We start from the raw sequence: 20,858 nt of genomic DNA, 5'->3' as shown, positions 1-20,858 counted from the left end.
ATATCTGAACCAGCCCTGAACTTCCCCTAGGTCGACTCAGCCTAAAATTAGTGCCAGGTACGATGTGTGAACATCGCCACTGGGGAGACCAAGGGCGGCCGGGCGTGGTGCTGGTCACCCACCACATGCTGTGCCGTGCCGGCAATCATAGCTACTGCTCACTAACAGCAAATGAACCTTATGGTGGGACCCCGGGGTCCCAAATAAACAGAAGTAAAAATCGTAACTAATTTATTTATTTCGGCGATTCCTTCCCACCTCGCACATAAACGCCGCGACCAACCTGGCGTGGATCATTCTGTTGTCACGTCGTGCAAGCGCAGCGAGGACGAATGCGCAGAAGAAACAAAACTTTGATTAGCGCATCGTGTAGAGCTCGTCGAGAGGAATAGATTGCCGTATCGTTCGCCTTCAACAGACGTAAAACGACGTCGCAACGCAATTTATGCGAGAGCCGAGGGCTTAAGATTCAATTGCCCCAACAGTACTCTTTGGTTCTATTCGGTAAAGTCACGTAGGTAAAAAATAAAACAACAAAAAATCAAGACGTTTCGGCCACAAGACAAGCGGCCTTTATCAGGTGAAGGGACCAGACTGTCTCGAGGACAGCGCTGGAGTGAACACAGCTAAGCTGTCCTCGAGACAGTCTGGTCCCTTCACCTGATGAAGGCCGCTTGTGTTGTGGCCGAAACGTCGTGATTTTTTGTTGTTTTATTTTTTACCTACGTGACTTTACCGAATAGAACCAAAGAGTATGGATCCTTGCAGTCACAAAAGCTTCAAATCTAGAATTGCCCCAACAGTCTATTAAGGCTATAGGGCAGATCTTTATTTGTGTGTTAAGTGTACGCATTATGTGACAGCTACAAGAGGTTTTGCATCCACCTAAAGGCAGTTTCCATCGCAATGCCATGATCCGACCGCACTTTGTGGAATTCAATACGGACATGTAAGTACAGTACAGACAATCGGTTTGAAAAAAAAAGCAGGTTATAATAACTTCGTCAAAATTGTAAAAAAACATTTTTCTATCAAGTGCCAAAGTTGCTGGAGAACCAAAAAGAAAATTCCCGTCCGTGGTTTTTGTTGTTGTTGTTGTTGTTGCTGTTTCTTTGCCTTAAACCAAATTCTTACGATTGAAACAAATAGCACGAATAGCTGTGTGACACCACGAGGTAGGCGGTCGAGGGGCGAGGCTCAGCATTGACAACTATTCGCCTGGCCGCCCCGGGGTAGGCGCGAGAGAGACGGCGGGCGCGGAATTGGCACGCGGCGTTTTCATCAGATGCCACGCATTCTCTCAGGTGGGCAGGAATTTGAAGGTTATTAAGACAACTTCGTTCTGACGTCGTCCCTAATTCCTCCGCTCCGCCGAGCCTCCCTTGCCACGTTAAAAATAAAATAAAAAATCCGCCCCCTGGGTGCCCCTAAGCAATGCCGTGGTTAGGGTAGCGGGCAGCCCCATCGCGTCACAGTGCTAATAGAGCCCCCCCCCCCCCCCCTTTCTAAATTCCTATATATATAAAAAGGTTAAAGATGTATTCCTGTAATTACTTGCGCATACCACTGCTGGTAGAAGTGCCTCCATTCAAGGGAGTCTAAAAGAGGGTATTTGGCCTTCTCTTCCACGAGTGGGAAGGGTGGGGCAGCACGCACATTTCGTCCCCTGCCCGCACGGGCCTCCCGATCGACTGAGTCGAAACGAAGTTTTCGCTTCTTGCGCCAACAGAGGCGGTGATGCGGAGGGATCTTTTGAACCTCGCCCCAATTGTTGCAACCTCCGCGCCCTGGGAGATCGAAATGAACCGGCGACCTCTGCATCGCAAAGTCCGGCGGCGCGCTGACGGCTCCAGCAGGTTATTATAGTCTCGCAGAACACAAAATCTTTGAGTCGCAGATTGGCGCAGTGGCAGCACGCGTTCCTTCGCAGCAAGAGGGACCTGGGTTCATTTCCCGATGGATAAAACCGATCACGTGGTTATTAACCGTTCTGTTTAGCGTTCAACATGTTTGAAGTTTGTTTAATATTGACTGAATATATGTGTGCCCCCCCCACTCCTTCCCACCTCCCTTCCTTTAAACAAGGTCCGCGCTACAGGGCTGGGGAGCGAGAGGGTGGGGGGAGTGATTTACGTTCAGCCACGTTAACCGCCATCCTGTCGGCGCGTAGCATTCGCTTATTAATACCTCTGATATGCGGTCGGACCACCTGTTTCGCGAGTGACATTTAATGAAGCGTCAGACTGGTTATTTAGTCACTCGCAGCTTCTAAGCGACGCAGAATTTCGCCCGTCGAAGCGAACACGCGGTGGAGAGACGCGCCCGGCGATGTTCGTGTTGCGTTTGCGCAGACGCTAACCCACTCGTTACACACAAGGCGCTTGCCACAAATGAACCACAATACCTTGTTGATCTCGTCACGGGGCATAAACCTTCACGCGCACTCTGGTCATCCTCGCAGCAGCGGATTTTGGCTGGCCATCGAACAAAGACGGTCACCGCATCGCGCGCTTTCAGATGCGCTTCAACGGCCGTCTGGAACGCTCTTCCTTCAGATATTAGGACGCCACTGGAGCAATGCACGTTTAAATCTAGATTTAAAAAAACGTATTTCTTTCAAGTTGCTTTTTGTCTTTAGTTTGTTGTTCTTCCCCCGTACCTCCGATTAGCACGGTTGGCTACGTACGGTGCGAAATTATTTCACCATACTGTCCATGCATGTGTGTGTACTACTCTGCTTCGACGTCGTCAACTCGAGATGCGTTCAAAGTCAAAGTGATTTCCTCGCTCAAACGGTCCTCAACGCATCTGTGCTCATCTCCTTTTGACAGCCCTAAGCCAGTGGTGGAAGTTCCACGTTCCTGTGGTGGGGACGAGTCCTTCCATTTTGACCCTGGATGGACAATGGATGGGCTGAGCCAACCTCCAAAGTGTGGTGTGGACTCATAACCTTCCGATTGCGAGCCGCTCGCTCGACCGATGAGCCACCGGACTTTGCTCCATTGGGCGTTGCTGCGGGGCGTCGTGGGTAGGAGCATGCACTCTATAAGAGGAACTGCGTTCCGTACCCTTCGTACAAAATAAATAAAAAAGTAAGTCCATCTGCCAGCAGCATTTAACAAGACATGAAACCGCTGATAAAACCCAGACGTTCTTAACCAGTCCACAGTTTGCTTTCTTAAACAAACGCTGCTGCTTCATAACAGTTGTCTGAAAAGCCCATAGACTAAAACAGATTATTTAAGAAATGTGGACACACACAATAGGGCTACTTCATGCGATTTAAGTCGAATAGATTGGTCAAAGCCGGCAAATCATGTTTTGTCACCAGTTATATATTCGGGGAATCCCTTCCATCACCTATTTCCCCAAGTTCTTATAACCTTGCTAAATTTTAAGGGAAGTATGACCTATTACCTTTTCACACCTCCAATGGGAGCCGTCCCTAGGGGTACGGCGAATCTGGGAGACCGCCCCGGGCCCCACGCTTTGGGGGGGGGGGGCACGCTTCAACGTCACAGTGGTATATTAGTACTTCGGGCTTAGTTCAAAGGCGTCGGGGGGTCCACAGAGTGATTTTTGTAACTTTCTAACCCGGTCCTACTGGACATCTGTGAAAAAGAACTTCTTAGCTCATCGGATTCCTCCAATCTAAATAAAGATTATGATTGTGATTTGCACCGGGCACCGCACCCCCCCCCCCCCCCCCCCCCAACTATGGACGGCCCTGCCTGCTATAGTTGATATGAGTTGCTGGCCGCTTGGCATTTTAGGCGTTTGTGTCCTGTGCTCAGCAAATAACAAAAAAACACCTGAACCCAGGCAAGGTCAACAGCGAAAACAGAAGCCTCAAGTGGCAGCGGCTTCATTTCCACTTCGTCAAGAATTCCCCGTCTGACAAAACAAGGAGACAACTGCCTTATTCATGCGGCTTCGTGAATCGATCGTCATCTCTCTCAAGTGGCCGGGACACTTCCCTGACCCCACCCAGCAGGGGCTGTGGTCCCTTCTCCCAGAGAACCGACCTCTAAAAATGCCCTAGAACACAAACAGCCGACCCGGCAAAACAAACTCGACACACATCGCCCTGGTCTTACAGAGAGCCTCTTGTTGTAGACCGTATTTATTTACTCTGTTAACTTCGGCATTCAGTCAATCATTCATTTGCTTCAGATTGTTTTTGTTGTTGTAATCAGTATGTAAGTGGTGTTGGGTAAGCAGGAGTGCAGTGGGTTTTTTGGCATGCTGTTGCTGCGAACCCAGTGACCCCACTACAATTCGGTTAAAATCAGTGGCGAGCGATACCTGAACTGGTCTGGCACCTTGCCCTTCTCCCACTAACTCCACACTGACCAGTATCACCAACCTCACACTGGCCAGTATCGCGATGTACTTTACTGCCTCAGCCCTGACCTGAACGTTAAATACATTTAATGAACTCATCAGGGGAGAAGACGTTGCTGAGTCAATGAATTTGACGGACCAATATATTCCTAGCCTCCCAGTGGGTCGGTTCCTATGAAGTAAATATACAGGGGGTGTCCATAGACCCATTGGCCATATTTTTATCAATTATAATTAGACGGTGGTCTGAGGCCAGGTCTGTGGAGTCGCACGCCTCTCATCTGCCACGTGGCTTGCGATGGCGTTAGAAGCACGCAGCGTGCTGAGATTTGAGTCCCAGATGGTGCGCGGATATCTCTTTTCCACGCCGTTGAAGATCTTATCTTTAGCGCTTTTATGCAAACCGCTTTACACGGGTTATGAGTGGTACAATTAGGGTAAATAAAAGTGATGGGGTTTTGGGGAAGGCGGTTAGTGGGTACCGGAATTACGGAGGTGCCTTGGGATGGTTGGGACGAAGGATGGGGCCAGGGAGGAGCGGAAACTCGACAGGGGGAGGGGTGCTTCTCGCTTCGTGTGGAGGGGAAGTTTGTTCCAGTGCAAGGGGGCAAGTAGGGAAAAGGAGCGGAAACGGTGATTGTGCGCAAATATAATTCAAGATTCATGGGAGAAGCAAATAAATAGAAATAACTTAAAGCGTGAGTACACTCGGGACGCGTTTACAACATTTCAACGCACGGTTCAAACCGCCGTCTTCATGTTGAAGTCACCTTGATTGGGAATGAAGCCTGTCACTGAAATGTGAACCTCGTGTTTTTACCGTAAACAAATTAATATAATACCGTACCATTTATAATTCAGCAGCCTTTTGTCAATCCACTGCTGGATAAACCCCCTCCAATGCTGGTCAGCGCAGGTCCCTGAACAGCAGGGGAAGGAGATCCTAGAACCGGTTGAGATATTACTCGTCACTGATGTGAGCCGTGGGCGGGAATCAAACTCAGGCCATCGGGCTCATAGCGCAGCACGCTAACCACTGCACCACCGCTCCACCCATTGAACTTAAATGTTTTTTTTTAATCTCCTATTTCGAATTGACTGTCTAAATAACATTTAGATATATTAAGAAATTAAGTTAAGTGAGAAACATAATTGGAATGAGCAGAAGCCACTTCCAATTGAATGTGACGCGTGTTTCTGTTCTCATAATGCCTTTGCAAGGAAATACAAATCGCTAGAATGTAATCGGCGTCTTTGCGTAGCAGCGAAGGCACAGGAGAGGGCACGGGGTCTCCAGGTTAACTGCGATTGATTCCTGATCCCGGAGCTCTGGAGTCTGCAAGTGGGATCTGGCAACTCACTTGGAGTGGAAATGGGGGGGGGGGGGGGGGGTTAGTGAGCCTGTGTTAGATGCAGTTTTTGATCCGTGCCACTGAACCCGCCAATAATACTACAAATTCAGCATGAGCATGTTAAAAGTAGCCAATGTAAATATATATGAATAAGAATATGTATACTGGAGAAATCCGATGAGCTAGCAAGCTCTTCTTCACAGAAGCCCAGTAGGTGGAGGTCAGAACGTTACAACAACGAACAATAATTAAATACACGATAGGAGTGAAAAGTATAAGAAAGGTAAGCAAATCACAAACATTTCACTAAACTTTTTTATTTTACCAGGTAAAGCCCACTCACACTACTAGCGTTTTGTTCAGAAGCGACCTGGCCTTAAAATGATAGCGCAACGAAGTGGCTTATCACGTAAAAATTAAATGTAAAAAAATCCCACGAAATGATATGAGAATTATATTTCCTAGAAAAGCCTCACTGAGCCACAAAATTATTTTCAAGAGATCCTGGGGCGAACACCCACCCACCCACTCCTGGCCATGTCTCAGCCACATGCCTTAAACGCCCCAAGCAGTCCACCATCCCAGTACTAACCAGGCTTAAACCTGCTTGGATCTGACTATATCAGGCACAATGAGATGTGATGTTGCCCTGGGTGACGTGTCCAGTCAACTTCACGGCGAAACAAACCGTAAACGCTTCAACGTTTCACGAAGAAGAAAAGATTCGAATTTCACATCGGTTTTGTAAAAAAAAAAACAAAGAAAGGAAAAAAAAGAAATTCAAACTTCGTCAGCAAAGCTCACGCTTAAATAGCAATTACAATCACGCTCGATTTGCGAGCGTGATTGTTGGACGCGGTCACCACCCCATTTGATGTCCGAGGGAGGAAGTGGGAGGGACTCATTCACGCACGCGTGCATCTCGCGGGCCGCCCTCGTGCTCGCGTTCATATCCCGGCCATCAGAACTGACGCGCCTAATGTAATTACGGGCGCGAGCAGCTGAGGAATGCGGCTCTCGGCTCCAGGAGCACGGAGCTTTCAGATGAAGTCCACTTCCACCGAGACTCTGAGCTTTTGCAATTCCCCCTGACCAAATGCGTAATGCTTTTTTTTTTTCGCCGCCCTCCACGTCCCATCCCACCGCGCCCTCCAACCCCCCTTTCCCCCCATTACCGCCACCCCCACCCCGCCATCAAAAAACCACCCGCGGTGCAAACCAAAGTCCGGGCTTCTCTCGTTTGTCAAACAAGTCAAAAAGAGTCAAAAGTCAAAGTGATTTCCTGCTCGAATAAGCGGCGTTGGTGCTTATCGTGCAGCTGCTCTGCAGAGCCAGCGGTGGACATTCCTCATTCCTATGGCGGAGGTGAAGTCCATCCATAGGACAACCATCGTTGACACGAAGTTGTACTCATTCTACCGATTCCCCGCCAGAGGAATGATAGGCCGAGTCAAAAAGTCTCACCCAGCATCAAGGTGCGTTTTAAGATTAATGAACAGTTTAGAAAACCGTTGTCAAACCCTCTGCTGACTCCCAGCCAATAAAGATAAATAAAGGCGCAACCCTGCAAGTGCTTGCTCGTGCCACTGCCGGCGGCAAAGGCTTCCACTAGAGGGAGCGCTGAATAGCCCCTCTAGACCAGTGGTTCTTAACCTTTATTGCATTACTTGCACCCCTTTGCTTCTTAATCGTTAGAACAAATGTATAATATTAATAAATACAAAGGGTTTTATGAAACAAAGTAATTTTAGTGCTTAATTTGTGTTTCGATGATAAAAAAAATTCTGGCCATGTCTCGCACCCCCAGGAAGGGCATCTCGCAACCCCAAGGGGGTGCAGCGTGCACCCCCAGGTTAAGAAGAACCACTGCTCTAGACGGTACTTGACCTCCTCATCGTCAGTGCTGGACAGATGCTTTGGACGACGTGGGAGTCCCTACGCCGTCGGGGTGTTGAATTTCCACCGCTCGCTGTAAACCTTGAGATGAACACGGCCCGTGCACGCTCGAGAATGAAATCGCATCGTGATTCCATTATTCAACAATTTTTACAGTAACATTGGGGAGCGGTGGCGCAAAGTTTATCTCGGGTCAATTGCTGGCGAGTGATATTTAAACCGGTTCTGCACAGCCACCCACTTTTACCAACTTGCACTGAGCGGCGTGGTTAACTATGGCTGACAACCTCCATGACTATACTCTTTGGTTCTATTGGGTAAAGTCACGTAGGTGAAAATAAAATAACAAAAAAAATCACGACGTTTCAGCCACAACACAAGCGGCCTTCATCAGGTGAAGGGACGAGACTGTCTGGAGGACAGCGCTGGAGTGGGTAAAGTCACCTACGTGACTTTACCCACTAGAACCAAAGAGTATGGATCCTAGCAGTCACGAAAGCTTTAAATATAGAACCTCCATGACTGACAACGGTGTGGGGAGGTCTTCATCCAGCAGCGGATTGGGAAGGACCTGGACGTTGTGAATATTATACCGCAATAAATCGACGTACAGTTGTTTTTTTGTAATTTCTGTGTTAGTAGTGGAAACACCATACCTAACAAATACCCCTCCGGGTTTTAATTAAACCGACAAGCAATTGGTCTGCACTGAAACGCATGAGAACTTCGCATCACAGACGAACCAGTGGAAGAAAAAAAATTAAGATTATCCCACACACGGGGTCACCAATCCCAAAGCGTAGACCACACAGTAACCACCACTGCCCACATTCACCCGGCTACTCCTGAAGCTCACTCGCCAACCTCGATATGAACGTGGCCGATCGACTTCCCGTCATACGAAATAAGCTGAACCGCGATAGGTTCAACGCACGGCTGATAGACGTGCGGTGGCGTAGCTACGTTATCAGTTCAGGGAGTGTGGCATTCGGTCAGGTGTGGCCCCAATATTTGATTTGTCTCGCCCGGTCGTACCTAGGCTGTATAGCGTGGCTCCTCTTGCCGAATCACATCGTTTCGCTCACGGTTTGGAACATGCAATGCTGTTGGGGGGCTCCGTCTTCACCAAATTCGTGTTTTGTTCTGTTACACTGTTGTTAAAAACATTTCATGGTGGTTGTCAAGGGGGGCCCAATTCGTAGCTTTGGCCACCGGGAGGGGGACATTGAACCCCCTGCCCCCATGCTCGTTACACTACTGGACCCATGGCGTTTCAATCTGTCTCTCCCATCTCCCAGGAAGGCGGGAGGGGGGGCGGGATTAGCGGTGGACTCCGGACGCTAGGCAGTGAAGCTCGTACAGCCGAACCGACGACCGAATTACCCTTTGGCATCGCAGCATCTGCACAATACAGAGAGAGGCGAGACGTGATCTTCACGGCTGCGAATGACTCAAACGCCAGTTACGCTCAGACAGGACTCGCCACGCAGCACACACAGAGAGCCCACACCCACCCGTCCCGCTAAATTACACTGACAGGTCACGGGAGAGCTCATTTTCCAATTAACGTGCTTATTTTTTTGGGTTATTCCCCTCCCCACCAACTATGCTGCATCATCCTAGGACCCAATTTAACCCTGCAACAAGTACATAAATCTATGAATTAACCAGTTAATTGCCAAATTAATCAGAGGCTGCCGGCATCCTAAAAAAAAAACCGGGACACACAATTGAATGCACATGCATGCGCCTTTACATTTTTTCCCCAGGTCTCCACCCCCCCAACCCCCCCCCCCCCCCCCCCACGGCTATATAACCTCCCCCTCTCCGCGTTTTCGGCTGCGCTCTGTGCACATCTACCGCGGGAAACCTTAACGTACTTTGATGAGGCCGGGTGGAAGGGGTCACGTCTGCAATTAGAGGCTGGCTGTGGCAGACGTCGGCCGGGGAATCCCAGGGCGCTCGTAATTACGACCGCTCCCACGAGGCAAAGAAATCACCGCGACCCCCTCCCGTGACTGCGCCGAGGAGAGTGTGGGCGCGTGCGCGTTGTGCGAGTTCCTGTTAATGGGGAGCGGTAGTTGCAGAGGTTTAGCGCGCTGCGCGACAAACGCGGCGAGCCGAGTTCGATTCCCGCTCACGGCCAACAACAGTTGGACAATTGAATCATTTGGCGGGACCCCGGGGTCCCGCAAAAATCAGGTCAATAATTATTATTTTTCTTCAGTCCGCCCCACTCGTGATCCTGACAGCAACGCGCCGCCCGCCCAGACTCTTGCCAACAAGCGCCAGCAGCAGCAGGCGGCGATCAACACGATGGGCGCCACCCCACCGGCAAAACGCAAGCCCCGGGGGGCGTCCCCTGCAGTCGCGCGCGGCGACGACGCCCTCCGGTCAGCCATCGATCCTTAGCTTCTTTGCCAAGGCGAGCCCGCCGCCCCCCAAGCAGTGAATTTAACGTGTTTATGTAATTTTTCAACTTTTTATGAAACTTAGTGCCCGAGTAGCTCTCGACGAGGCCAATCTATTGACCGCTAGTTTTGTTGTCGGTAAGGCAACAAGACTCGTGTCGCTACGCGGGTTTTCCCACCCCGGGGCAGTGATGGGACCCCGGGGTCCCGCCAATTGCTTCAATTATATTTCGATTTAAAGCTTTCGTGACTGCAAGGATTCATCTTCTTTGGTTCTTTCGGTAAAGCCACGTAGAATGAGAATAAAATAATTAATTGATAATCAATTTATTGATAAAGTCACGTAGAATGAGAATAAAATAATAAATTGATAATCAATAAATTGATAATCAATTTTTGTCTCCCCAGTGGTAATCAATTTGTTGATAATCAATTTATTGATAATCAATTTATTATTTTATTCTCATTCTACGTGACTTTACCGAAAGAACCAAAGAAGATGCTTCAATTATCTGAACCGGACCTGGGCCTCCCCTAGGTCGACTCAGCCTCAAATGAGTGCCTGATGCGGCGTGTAAACATCGCCACTGGGGAGACAAAGGCGGCCGGACGTGGTGCTGGCCATCCACCCCCTGGTGTGCCGTGCCGGTCTTCATAGGTGCTACTCGCTAACAGCACTTGCCCCAACAGTCTGTTAAGGCTATATGGAGGATCTTTGCCTTTGTTGTGAATGTACTCCCCTCACAGACACACACACAGCTCAAACTCGCCACACGCTCACGTGCACCGCTCTTACACGCACACACACAACATACAAGACAAGGATCCCCCGTGTAGCCTCTAACATACTTTTGGGGCAAGTGCTATTAGTGAGCACCTATAAAGGCCGACACGGCACAAGAGGGGGTGGGTGGCCAACACCACGCCCGGCTGCCTTTGTCTCCCCAGTGGCGATGTTTACACACACACCTCACACAAAGTGCATGCACAGACACACACCTCACTCACACGCACACACCCGTAAATTGGCTTCAGATGCAAAGCGTGCTGCTCCGTTGAGAGGGGAACCCATTGCTCGCGCTCTCTGTAAACCTACCGATTTGTAAACTTACCGATCTGTAAACTTACTGATTTGTAAACTTACTGATCATCACAGCAAGTGACTTTAACAACAGCAGGTGGACCAAATCGCAGCTTTGACATTCAAACCAAAAACTCTTATTCTTTAATTCTCAGAGACAGAATTGCATCCAAGCTGAGCGAAACCCCAAATGGATTGTTCTGGCAATGTTTTGCACGGTCGACCGCGTCAAGGCCATTAACTCTCCCAGTAAACACGCGCAAAGTTGGGATGTGGTTGGCACCGTTGGACCAACGCTGGCCCAACGCTAGCCCAACGTTCCATGTTTGCTGGGTCACGACGATTGGTTTAAACCACAGGTGCCTGTAAACCAAATTGAAACCCAGGATCTCAGCAATGCCAGACGAGCATTCGAACCCCTTAGTGCCTGGTCAACTTCTACATAAATCACAATTGTGCTGTGCTGTACGTTATTGGCTGCGTACAACCCTGTTCCCCCTATCGACGACAGCTGTGAGGTCCTCTCGCTCTCAAAAACGACAGCGAGGCGGATTGGCCCTGGGAAAGAAACACTTGGGACCCCGAAGTTGCCACCTGTGCCGTCAGTGCTCCGTTTCTTTAAAGCACTCGCGCACGACAAAATAATCGTCACCGTCACTCAATTGTCAAACTCTCTCTGTGTGTGTGCTATTTGCGTTTGAAAATTGATAATTTTGGCTAAAATAATTAATTCATGCGAAAGGTCCAACCCTCAGTTTGTTCCAGCTCAAGTGTTTGTCGGGCTGTTTGCTAACTTTGTTCATCGAGCAGCAGTAGCAGAAGCAGCAGGAGAGAAGCAGCAGAAGCAACAGCAGCAGAGAGGCAGCAACGGCAGCAGAGAAGCAGCAAACAACATGAAATCAGCAGCAACAGCAGCAGAGAAGCAGCTGCAGAGAAGCAGCAGCTGCAGAGAAGCAGCAACAGCAGCAGCAGCATAGAAGCAGCAAACAACATAATCAGCAGCAACAGCAGCAGAGAAGCAGCAGCAGAGAACCAGCAGTAGCAGCATAATCAGAGAAGCAGCAGCAAAGAAGCAGCAACAGCAGCAGAGAAGCAGCAGAGAAGCAGCAGCAGCAGAGAAGCAGCAGCAGAGAAGCAGTAGCAGAGAAGCAGCAGCATCATCATCAGAGAAGCAGCAGCAGAGAAGCAGCTGCAGAGAAGCAGCAGCAGCAGCAGAGAAGCAGCAGAGAAGCAGGAGCAGCAGGGTCTCCCAGTCTGACCTGCCCTTTCAGAAACATGTCTCTGGGCTGACGAGTCCATTTCCTTCTCACAGTTTGCATATTGCATGGAAATCAAAGCGCTGAGGCAGCAACCTTTATTCGCTCTAATCTTCGCGGTCTCGACACAAGTCTCCACCGCGTGCTGCCTTTCCTGTGGGACGTTGGTGGTGGGTTGGGGGGGGGGGTCAGTGGGGGGCGGGGGGGCTGAGGTGGGGAGCGGGCGGCAAAACGCGACGCCGTGATTAATCGCAGCCGCAGAGATTTAAAACAAAAAAAAAACATCGCTGTTGCGAATGCAATCACGGTAGGTGGCCTGGGGAGAGAGGCTGAGTCGGTGCCACTGGCACGGCCTCCCCGCGATGTGGAAAACCTCGGGCGCATTCGGAGCGGTCGTGAAATCGCGAAACGGCGAGGCGCGCGGCGGGGGGAGGGGGGGGGAGTCTGCGTCCGCTGTGAATCGCGCGGCCCTCGGCTCTCGCGCCGTGGCTCGCGTGGAAGTTCGCCTCCATATCGCTGCCGCCACGAAGGAGTCTTACGTCCCGTGGCCGTGGGTTGAGTCCAAGGGGGGGGGGGGGGGGGGTCGGGGCAATCCCTGCGGCTCCGAAGCCGCATGCGCCTCTCTTTAAGTGACTGCTTCCGTGACGTTATTCATTAAGGACCACCGTCTCGTATTCCACACACAGTGCATTGGCGGCTCTTGAAATTTAGGGATTTATTTATTTATTTATTTTTAAGACCGAATTCTAAAAAAAAAAAGAAAATCTCCTTGCTATTGTGGGTGCCGACCCCCTGGTTTAGTCCGTCAGGGCTGACACGTCAATCCACTTGCTAGCTGAGTACCGCCTCACACTCTGTGGGGGTCGTGGGGATTGCTTGACCAAACTTCACCACGCTTGGTTCAGTACGGGTTCGTACTGAGCCAAGCGGATAGCATATAGATAGCAGCATAGAAGAACTGCACGATAATATCAGTTTTTTTTCTGCACCTCCGTTTGCTGCCGACCCACGGTACAGCCACGCAGTCGCCTTAGAGCGAACTTGGCATGCAAGGGTGGTGGGCAAGCACAGCACTATCCAGGCCCCGGGCCCCCTCCTGCTTAGCTTGCGAGCTCCAAAGAGCTCTGCCAAGCACAGGTAGATACATGAAGAAACATATTTAGCATCTCGTTGGCACATTAACTGTTGCGAGTTAACATGTAGCGACGTGTGCAAGCTGGTTGCCGTCAGTGTTATTTGCCCTAAAGTATTCAAGAAGGCAATTTAAGCAAAGTACGCCGTGGCAGCCGTTTACATAAGCACCCACTGTGTTTTAACAACAACGTTTCAGGGAAGAGACCTTTTTCAAAATGGTGGTAGGAATAAAAAAAAATAAACAGTCACAAAGAATAATTTGACTGGTCTATAGCTTTGATTTAAAGCTTTCGTGACTGCAGTAATTCATATTCTTAGTTCTTTCGGTAAAGTCACGTTGAAGGGAAACAACAAAATAATAAAATAACTAAAAATATGGTCTATAGCTGGCGAATGTGCGTGTTATTTTACAAGAACTACGTTGCAGAGGTTATGGGAGGGTTCGGCTTACAGGACATAACCCGCTGAAATATATGTACGGCACTTGCTCTAGCGTTAAGTGGCACAGCCTCCACAGGGAACCCTCTCACATCCAGACTCGGCCAGAGAGCACCAGCTCACCGCGAACAGACACATGGTGGATTGATCCGATCCATCGTGAACCCATTCCTAGGGGTACGTCAGTCGACCACGTGCTATGCAAGTGGCAACCTTGCACTCACGAATTTTTTTTCAGAAATAACAATTTTTAAAATTCCGCACAAATAAAAAGATTTTTTTTAAAAAATCAGCCCTCCCAAACATGTATCACAGCTGTCCTCAAAGAAAATTTCCACCCACCAAAAATGTAGATGTGGTGTACCCAGGACACATTTTGCCAAAGCCAAAAAACAAAGCCATCGTAAGACATCACATCATCGCAGCCCCGGGCAGCTCAAAGTTACAGTGCCCTGGGCCAGGCAGACAGATTGCTTATGTGCGCAAGCAAACGCCACGTGTCGCAGAAGTAGCAGTGGTAGCAGAAGCGTCATGAATCACCGCATTAAAATGAGAATCACACATCTTAGGGAGGACGGGGAGAAAAGTTTTTTTTTAGACGCAACGAACATTCGTAATCCAAACGGGTGCCGCAAATGGCGTCGTGTTCATCCCGTTCCAAAGCCACGTTCTGCCTTTCTGCTTCCTCCTTCTCCACCTCCACCCCACAAACTCGGTAAAACGTCAAAACGACTCCTATTGCTATGCAAAATTTCCGCGTCGCAACACGCACGAAGCGTAAATTGCCCCCGGTTAGAGTCAACCTCATCGGCCGCACAGAAAGTATCGGGCGGGCGCCGCATTGCGGCGGCGCCGAATCTCGTCCCATTCGCATGGCCGACACGTATTGCTACCGGGGGCCTCTCCTCCCTCGGCCGATGTCTGGTGCCGAGCCAGAATCTGCGAGCGAATGGGAGTACGTAATTACGCCTGTCCCTTACCAAATACGGACTTGCCAAATGCACATCCGACACCCTTTGAAGTACTGGCCTAAGCTAAACTCTTTTTTTTGCCTTTTTTTGTTGTTGTTAAAAAAATAAATAAATACTCGTTAAATGTGCGACCTCCTCCTTGAGTTGCACGGCGCAAGGATCGCGAGCAAGAAGCCTGTCGCAAACCGCCCCAATCAAAACTCGGCAAAAGGTAAGTGTAAATAGGTGCCTCCCTGCCCAAACCAGCGTGGGACATTGGTAATCTCCATTCGTCGTGGCACCGAGCCAAAGTATGAAATGCCACGTTCCTATGGCGGGCGAGTGCTTTGTATCCTACAGGTCGAGCACATTTTAAGTGCTTGTGTTTAAATATGTCGGCTTGGGGAGGGGGGGGGGACACGCCCAGGAATGGTTCAAATATTCGTCACTGATTTTGTTTTGGCTGTGAGTGGGAATCCAACTCGGTTGGCGGGGGTTCGTAGCACGATGTGTAAACCACTACACTGCCGCTGCCCTGTGGGACACACGTGAACACGCATACGCGCACGTCTGCACGCAATCTTAACCTCGTTTAAAATCAGCGCATTCTCCAAATCTCGCGGTGGGGGTGGGGGGGGGCGTTTAACAATCATCGGGCAAGTGCGGCGTGCAACGATGCAAGATAAAATTTGCATTTGAACGGCGGCAAACTTTTTTTCGGTGGAGCAATAAGCAGAAGAAACGAGTTTAGCATGGGAACTGGGGAACTTGCGAAAATCCCCCCGCAGGACACTCGGTGGAACAAACGCGGCCGTGGCTTTTTGCTTTTTTTGTTGCACAGGAGGTGTGTGTTTACACCGGGCGGACAAAGCGTTGGGCGGTGCGGGACACGGAGAACATGACCAGTGCGGAGAGGGCGCCTCAATAGACTCATTGTAGCAGAATAATGACGCGGCGACAGATGGGCGCTATTCTCCCCAGAGAGAGAGAGAGGGAGAAAAAGCCACCCACGGACCATCTCATGACACAATTTACTTCCCCCCTCCCCTCAGTCTCCCTCTTTCCCAATGTGTGCATGTGCAACAAAGACAAAGATCCCCCGTGTAGACTTTTTACAGACTGTTTGGGGGGGCAAGTGCTGTTCGCGAGCACCTCTGAAGGCCGGGGGGGGTGGGCGTACGTACACACACACGACGCACACAAACGCACACTGCACGCGTATTGTGTTTCGATTATGGCAGGGTCATTGTGTCTTGTGAGAACGGAGTTTGAATGGCCAAGACGTGTGTAAAGCAATGCTTCTCGTGTGTAATAGCCTACAACGGTATTAGCGCAGATTAAGCAATGAATGAATGAACTCATACAAAACAAAACATTACGTTCGGAGTCAATTCGACAGAAAACAGGGAAATATACAAAAGGCTAACGTTTCGAGCCATGACCCTTATGCCTTTGCCTTAATGTTTTGATTCAGTGTATATAGACATAAGGGGGCAAGAGATTCACATAGGAGTTCTGGATGGAGTGGTGGCAAAGTGATTAGCGCACCGCGCCATTGGGTTCGATTCCCGTCCACGGCCAACATCAGCAGCGAGTGATATCTAAAACGAAACTCTTTACTAAACTCTTTTTTTCATTTTACCAGGTAATGCCCACTGAGCTACATAGCTCCCTTTTTTATAAGCGATCTGGCCACAAAGTATATCTCAACGAAACGGCTTATCACGTGGAAATTTATAACAACCAAATACTCTAAACGCATATTGCAAAATGTGAAGGGAAAAACCTGGAGAAAAATCCACGCGACCACGGGGAGAGAGAGACACGCAAACTCCACATATACAGGCGTCAGGCTCGGGGTCGAACCCACGACTTCCTGTATACCAGGCGAGGCAGTTAACAATTCGCCTGGAGTAGCCCTGGACATCCACAGCTCCAGCAAGCCGCACTGACCATAATGGTGAAATATGGTCAAACATGCATCGTAAGAACAGGAGTATTAATCCCCTAACATGTACGTGGCCCGTCTGCTTGTGGAGTGTCATAACAAGTAACGCTATATTGTCTCACGCGTCGTAGGCGACAGCCAGGGCTACATACCAGCCGCGTCTGTCCGATTCAACAACACCCGGGACACCACATCAAGTATACCCTCTCGCTATGGCTTGTGAACTCGCTGGTCACGTTGCCTCCTGATCCATTCTTTACCAGCCACCCGGAGAATATTCGGTGATAAATCAAGCCCCTGGCAACCGCAATACACACACTCGCACACACACACGCACAATGATACAATGCATCAAAGGCTGCCCATAATGACTGGTGTGCCATTGTACTTGCTATACAGGCTTGTGGGCGGTTGTAGTGGTGGTGGTTGTGGAGATTGGCGGTGTTGTTGTTGGGGGTGTGGTGGTGGCGGCTGTCCCTTTGTTTTACGAGATGTATTCGGTAACGGGGACGGGGTCAAAGTTGTGACATCTTATTCCTGGGGAATTCCACCCCCGCCGCCACCCCACCAACCTCCTCCCTACCTCCTTCACCCCTCAGAATTAATTATCGAATCCTCCGGAATATAAGACGCACTCCCCTGTGTTGTTTAAAGGAAAAGTTTGTTGTAACATTCTGACATGCCCCTACTGGACACGTGTGAAAAAATAGTTTTAGAGCTCATCGGATTCCTCCATTGTAAATGAATATTCTGATTCTGATCTGGTCGGTAGATGTGTGTGTGTGTCCAGATTTGTATAACTTTTACTGACACCGGGCACAATGTTGGTAGTGCGTCTTACATTCCGTTGAATACTAATTATATCTCAATGACATCGTCACAGGTGAGATCCCCGGCAGGTCTTACTCTCACCGTCTCCTCCTCCTCCTCCCCGTGGGTTCTCGTCCCGATGCGCGTGGGACAGAGTTGAAAGCAGCGGCTTCTATGAAATGTGAAACCGGAGGTTTCTTGTTGACGTGAGAAAATGGCCCGCCGAGTGAGCGGCAACAACAACACCGATGCCGTAGTTAGTCCGGTGGCCATGGCCTAGCGGAGGGGCCCAGGCACCAACTTATAAAGAGGGGGGGGGGGTTCAACGGAGGAGGGATTTAGTCGAGTGGCGATGATGGGGGGGGGGGGTCTTTCAGTGCCCATTACAACCACACCACCATGGTTGAGTTTGATTTCAGCAGAGCTTAATTACGGCCGCATTTAAACTCTGCTGAAATCAAACTCAACGCACATTGAATACCGTGTGTGTGTGTTGAGTTGTTTTTGTTTGTTTTGCGTTGACCCGGAAAATATCACCGCACACAGGCGCACCATGTCCAGTTTACCTGTCGCTATGACCGTGGCTACGAGCCACGTGCCGCCCACTTCGTTAGTCTACTCGAAACCCGAACGATATTCAGCGAGAGATAGCTGGAGTAATCCTCGCACGCAGCCAATGGCGTTGGACACAAAGGCAAATACCCCTCTTATAGCCTCAACAGACTTTCGGGACAAGTGCTGTTAGCGAGCACCTATGAAGGTTCGGCAAGGTGCATGAGGGGGGGGGGGGTTGGGGCAGGGGCAGAACCAGGGGGTGACAGGGTTAGACAATTGTCACCCCCGAAAAAATATAAAAAATCGAAAATCTGAAACATTCTGCATATAAGTGTACGACACTCGGTCTGGCGGACTCCGTGCAACTGCATTGTCAGAGCGTGTCGCCAACCGATGGCGTGGGGGGTATAGCCGATTTCTCATTCAATTATTCTTGAATTTAAAATTTGTTGAATGTCACCCCGGGCTGAAAATCCTGGCTCCGCCCCTGGTTGGCGGGGGGGGGGCACCACGCCTGACACACGCGCAAGCACGTGTAACGATCGCTTTCCGTTCGCTTGCTTTGTCAGGTAGATAGAAAATAAAATACAATTTAAAAATTTAATTTAAAATATAAAGTAAATAAAAAAATATTTTTTTTTAATTTTCTATCTAAGTGACTTTACCGAAAGAACCAAGAATATGAATGCCTGCAGTCACGAAAGTTTCAAGTCAATTTTTTTCTTTGTCAGCCTTGTAGTTCATGGGTTCGCCTCGTGCACGGGGCCACGTACCGGCCACGCGAACCTGAAGGGGATGCTCACGCGTCCGATGTTGGGGCCGCTGAGACTATTGAGGTCAAAGTTGTTTCCTCCGATCACCGGTGTGGAGGCGTTCCCCAGGACGCACGGAGTGGGACGGCCGGGCGTTGAGGCCGCCTGATACTGACGGACGCACACCGAGAAGAATGTGTCGCATTGCTCCGCGCACGCTCGGCCGCCTTTGTCTCTCTCGCCGTCGCAACACTCGCCGCTGAGCAGCTCCCCGCGGGGGCTTCTGAAGGTGCCGATTTGCAACTCGAAGATGCCCGATGGAGAAGCGACCTGCAAGAGGGGGTGGGGGTTGGAGGTTTTGGAGGAGACGGAGGTCATTGTGGGATGTGGGAGAAGGCGAGTGTAGGCGGCGACTGTAGGCGGTGAGTGGTCTCAAAGATACGCGTGGCACGTGCAGACAGCTGATGAGAGGTTCTTCGAGCGACACGGAGAGAGACATTGAGACGAGATGAGAGAAGGAGTGAGACGCACAGAGGCGTACAGATGCAGACAGACATACGGGAGAGCCACAGCGATGTGCAGATACAGAGAGACTGGAAGGAACACATAACATATAGAGGAAGTTATCGAGAGAAATACAAGTTCGACATACAGGAAGACAAGGAGAGAGAGAGAGACACACACACAGAGTAACGCGAGACAGAAACGAGGACAGAGACACGGAGATCAAGAAAGAGACGGACAGACACCGAGAGACACACACAGACGCGAGACCAATACGGAGACAGAGACACCGAGAAAGACTCACACAGAGAGAAACGGACAGAGAGACAGACACTGGGAAACGGGGAGAGAAAGGCACAGAAACGACGGTAAAAAGACGCATGCACGGATAATGACTCGGATAGACGCAACGACTCGGAGGGAGACATGGAGACAGACAGAGGGACACGGGTGGTCGATACTGACACATGGGGAGGGCCACAGGATACAAAGAGAAAAATGCATCGCCACAGACATAAAACAGACACGGAGATAGTCATGTAGAGAGAAAGACGCGGACTCAATGAGAGACAGAGACACGGAGAAAGACGAAGAGACGCAGACATAGACACAAATACACGACGACACGGAGACACGCAGAGAAAAACACAGATTCTTGCACATAGTGATTCAGAGACCGACAGACACATAGAGACATCTGGGAGAGATACGGAACATGTATTCTGGGGGCACGTCACATGAAGTGCATATAACGTGCAACATGTTACACACGTGTATACGGTATATGACAACGGGGACACGTGGTGCTGCTTATCTGAACCCTGAAATGGTTGTGACTGCCTATGTGTCCGTGCCTGTTAGGGAGCCGAGTTCGATTCCTGCTCACGGCCAACACCAGTTACAATTATCTGAACCGGTCCTGCGCCTCCTCCCCTAGGTCGACTCAGCCTCAAATGAGTACCTTGTGCGGTGTGTAAACATTGCCACTGGGGAGACAAAGGCGGCCGGGGGTGGTGTTGGCCAAACCACGCCCTCGCGTGCCATGCCGGCCTTCATAGGTGCTCGCTAACTGCACTTGCCCCAGCAGTTCGTTAAGCCTATACGGGGGATCTTTGTCAGTGTCTGTGTGTTAACGCAAGTGTGTCGGTGTCTGTGCGTTAGTGTCGCGCAGTGAACCCGGCGACTCGAGTTCGATTGCCGGTCACGGCTAACATCAGTGGCGAGTGATATCTGACCCGCAATGACCAGCGTAGTGAAGTATGGCCAAACAACCCCCATGCACGACGCGGTGTGAGGGAGGGGGGGACTTCATCCAGCAGTGGATCGACAAAACGTCTGTAAATGTAAAACGATGTACTCGTTGTCGCGCGTGACAGCTGTGCGTGTTTCTTAGCTCGTGTTTTTGTATCATTTGCGATGTCTTAACA

General features: G+C 50.0%; 1 protein-coding gene across 1 annotated transcript in view; it reads right to left on the bottom strand.

The window, feature by feature from the left end:
- Positions 1-20,858, bottom strand: part of LOC116948353 (uncharacterized) — a 92,546-nt gene that overhangs the window by 69,805 nt on the left and 1,883 nt on the right. The window contains exon 2 of the mRNA XM_032964955.2: positions 18,949-19,257. Within this exon, the coding sequence (XP_032820846.2) occupies positions 18,949-19,257 (309 nt within the window). The remainder of the gene's footprint in view (positions 1-18,948; positions 19,258-20,858) is intronic.

Source organism: Petromyzon marinus, chromosome 33 (assembly GCF_048934315.1).
Source record: "Petromyzon marinus isolate PM22_M1 ecotype Great Lakes invasive population chromosome 33, UKy_Petmar_22M1.pri1.0, whole genome shotgun sequence".
NCBI classification, from domain to species: domain Eukaryota; kingdom Metazoa; phylum Chordata; class Hyperoartia; order Petromyzontiformes; family Petromyzontidae; genus Petromyzon; species Petromyzon marinus.
This window is presented reverse-complemented; position numbering and strand designations above follow the sequence as displayed.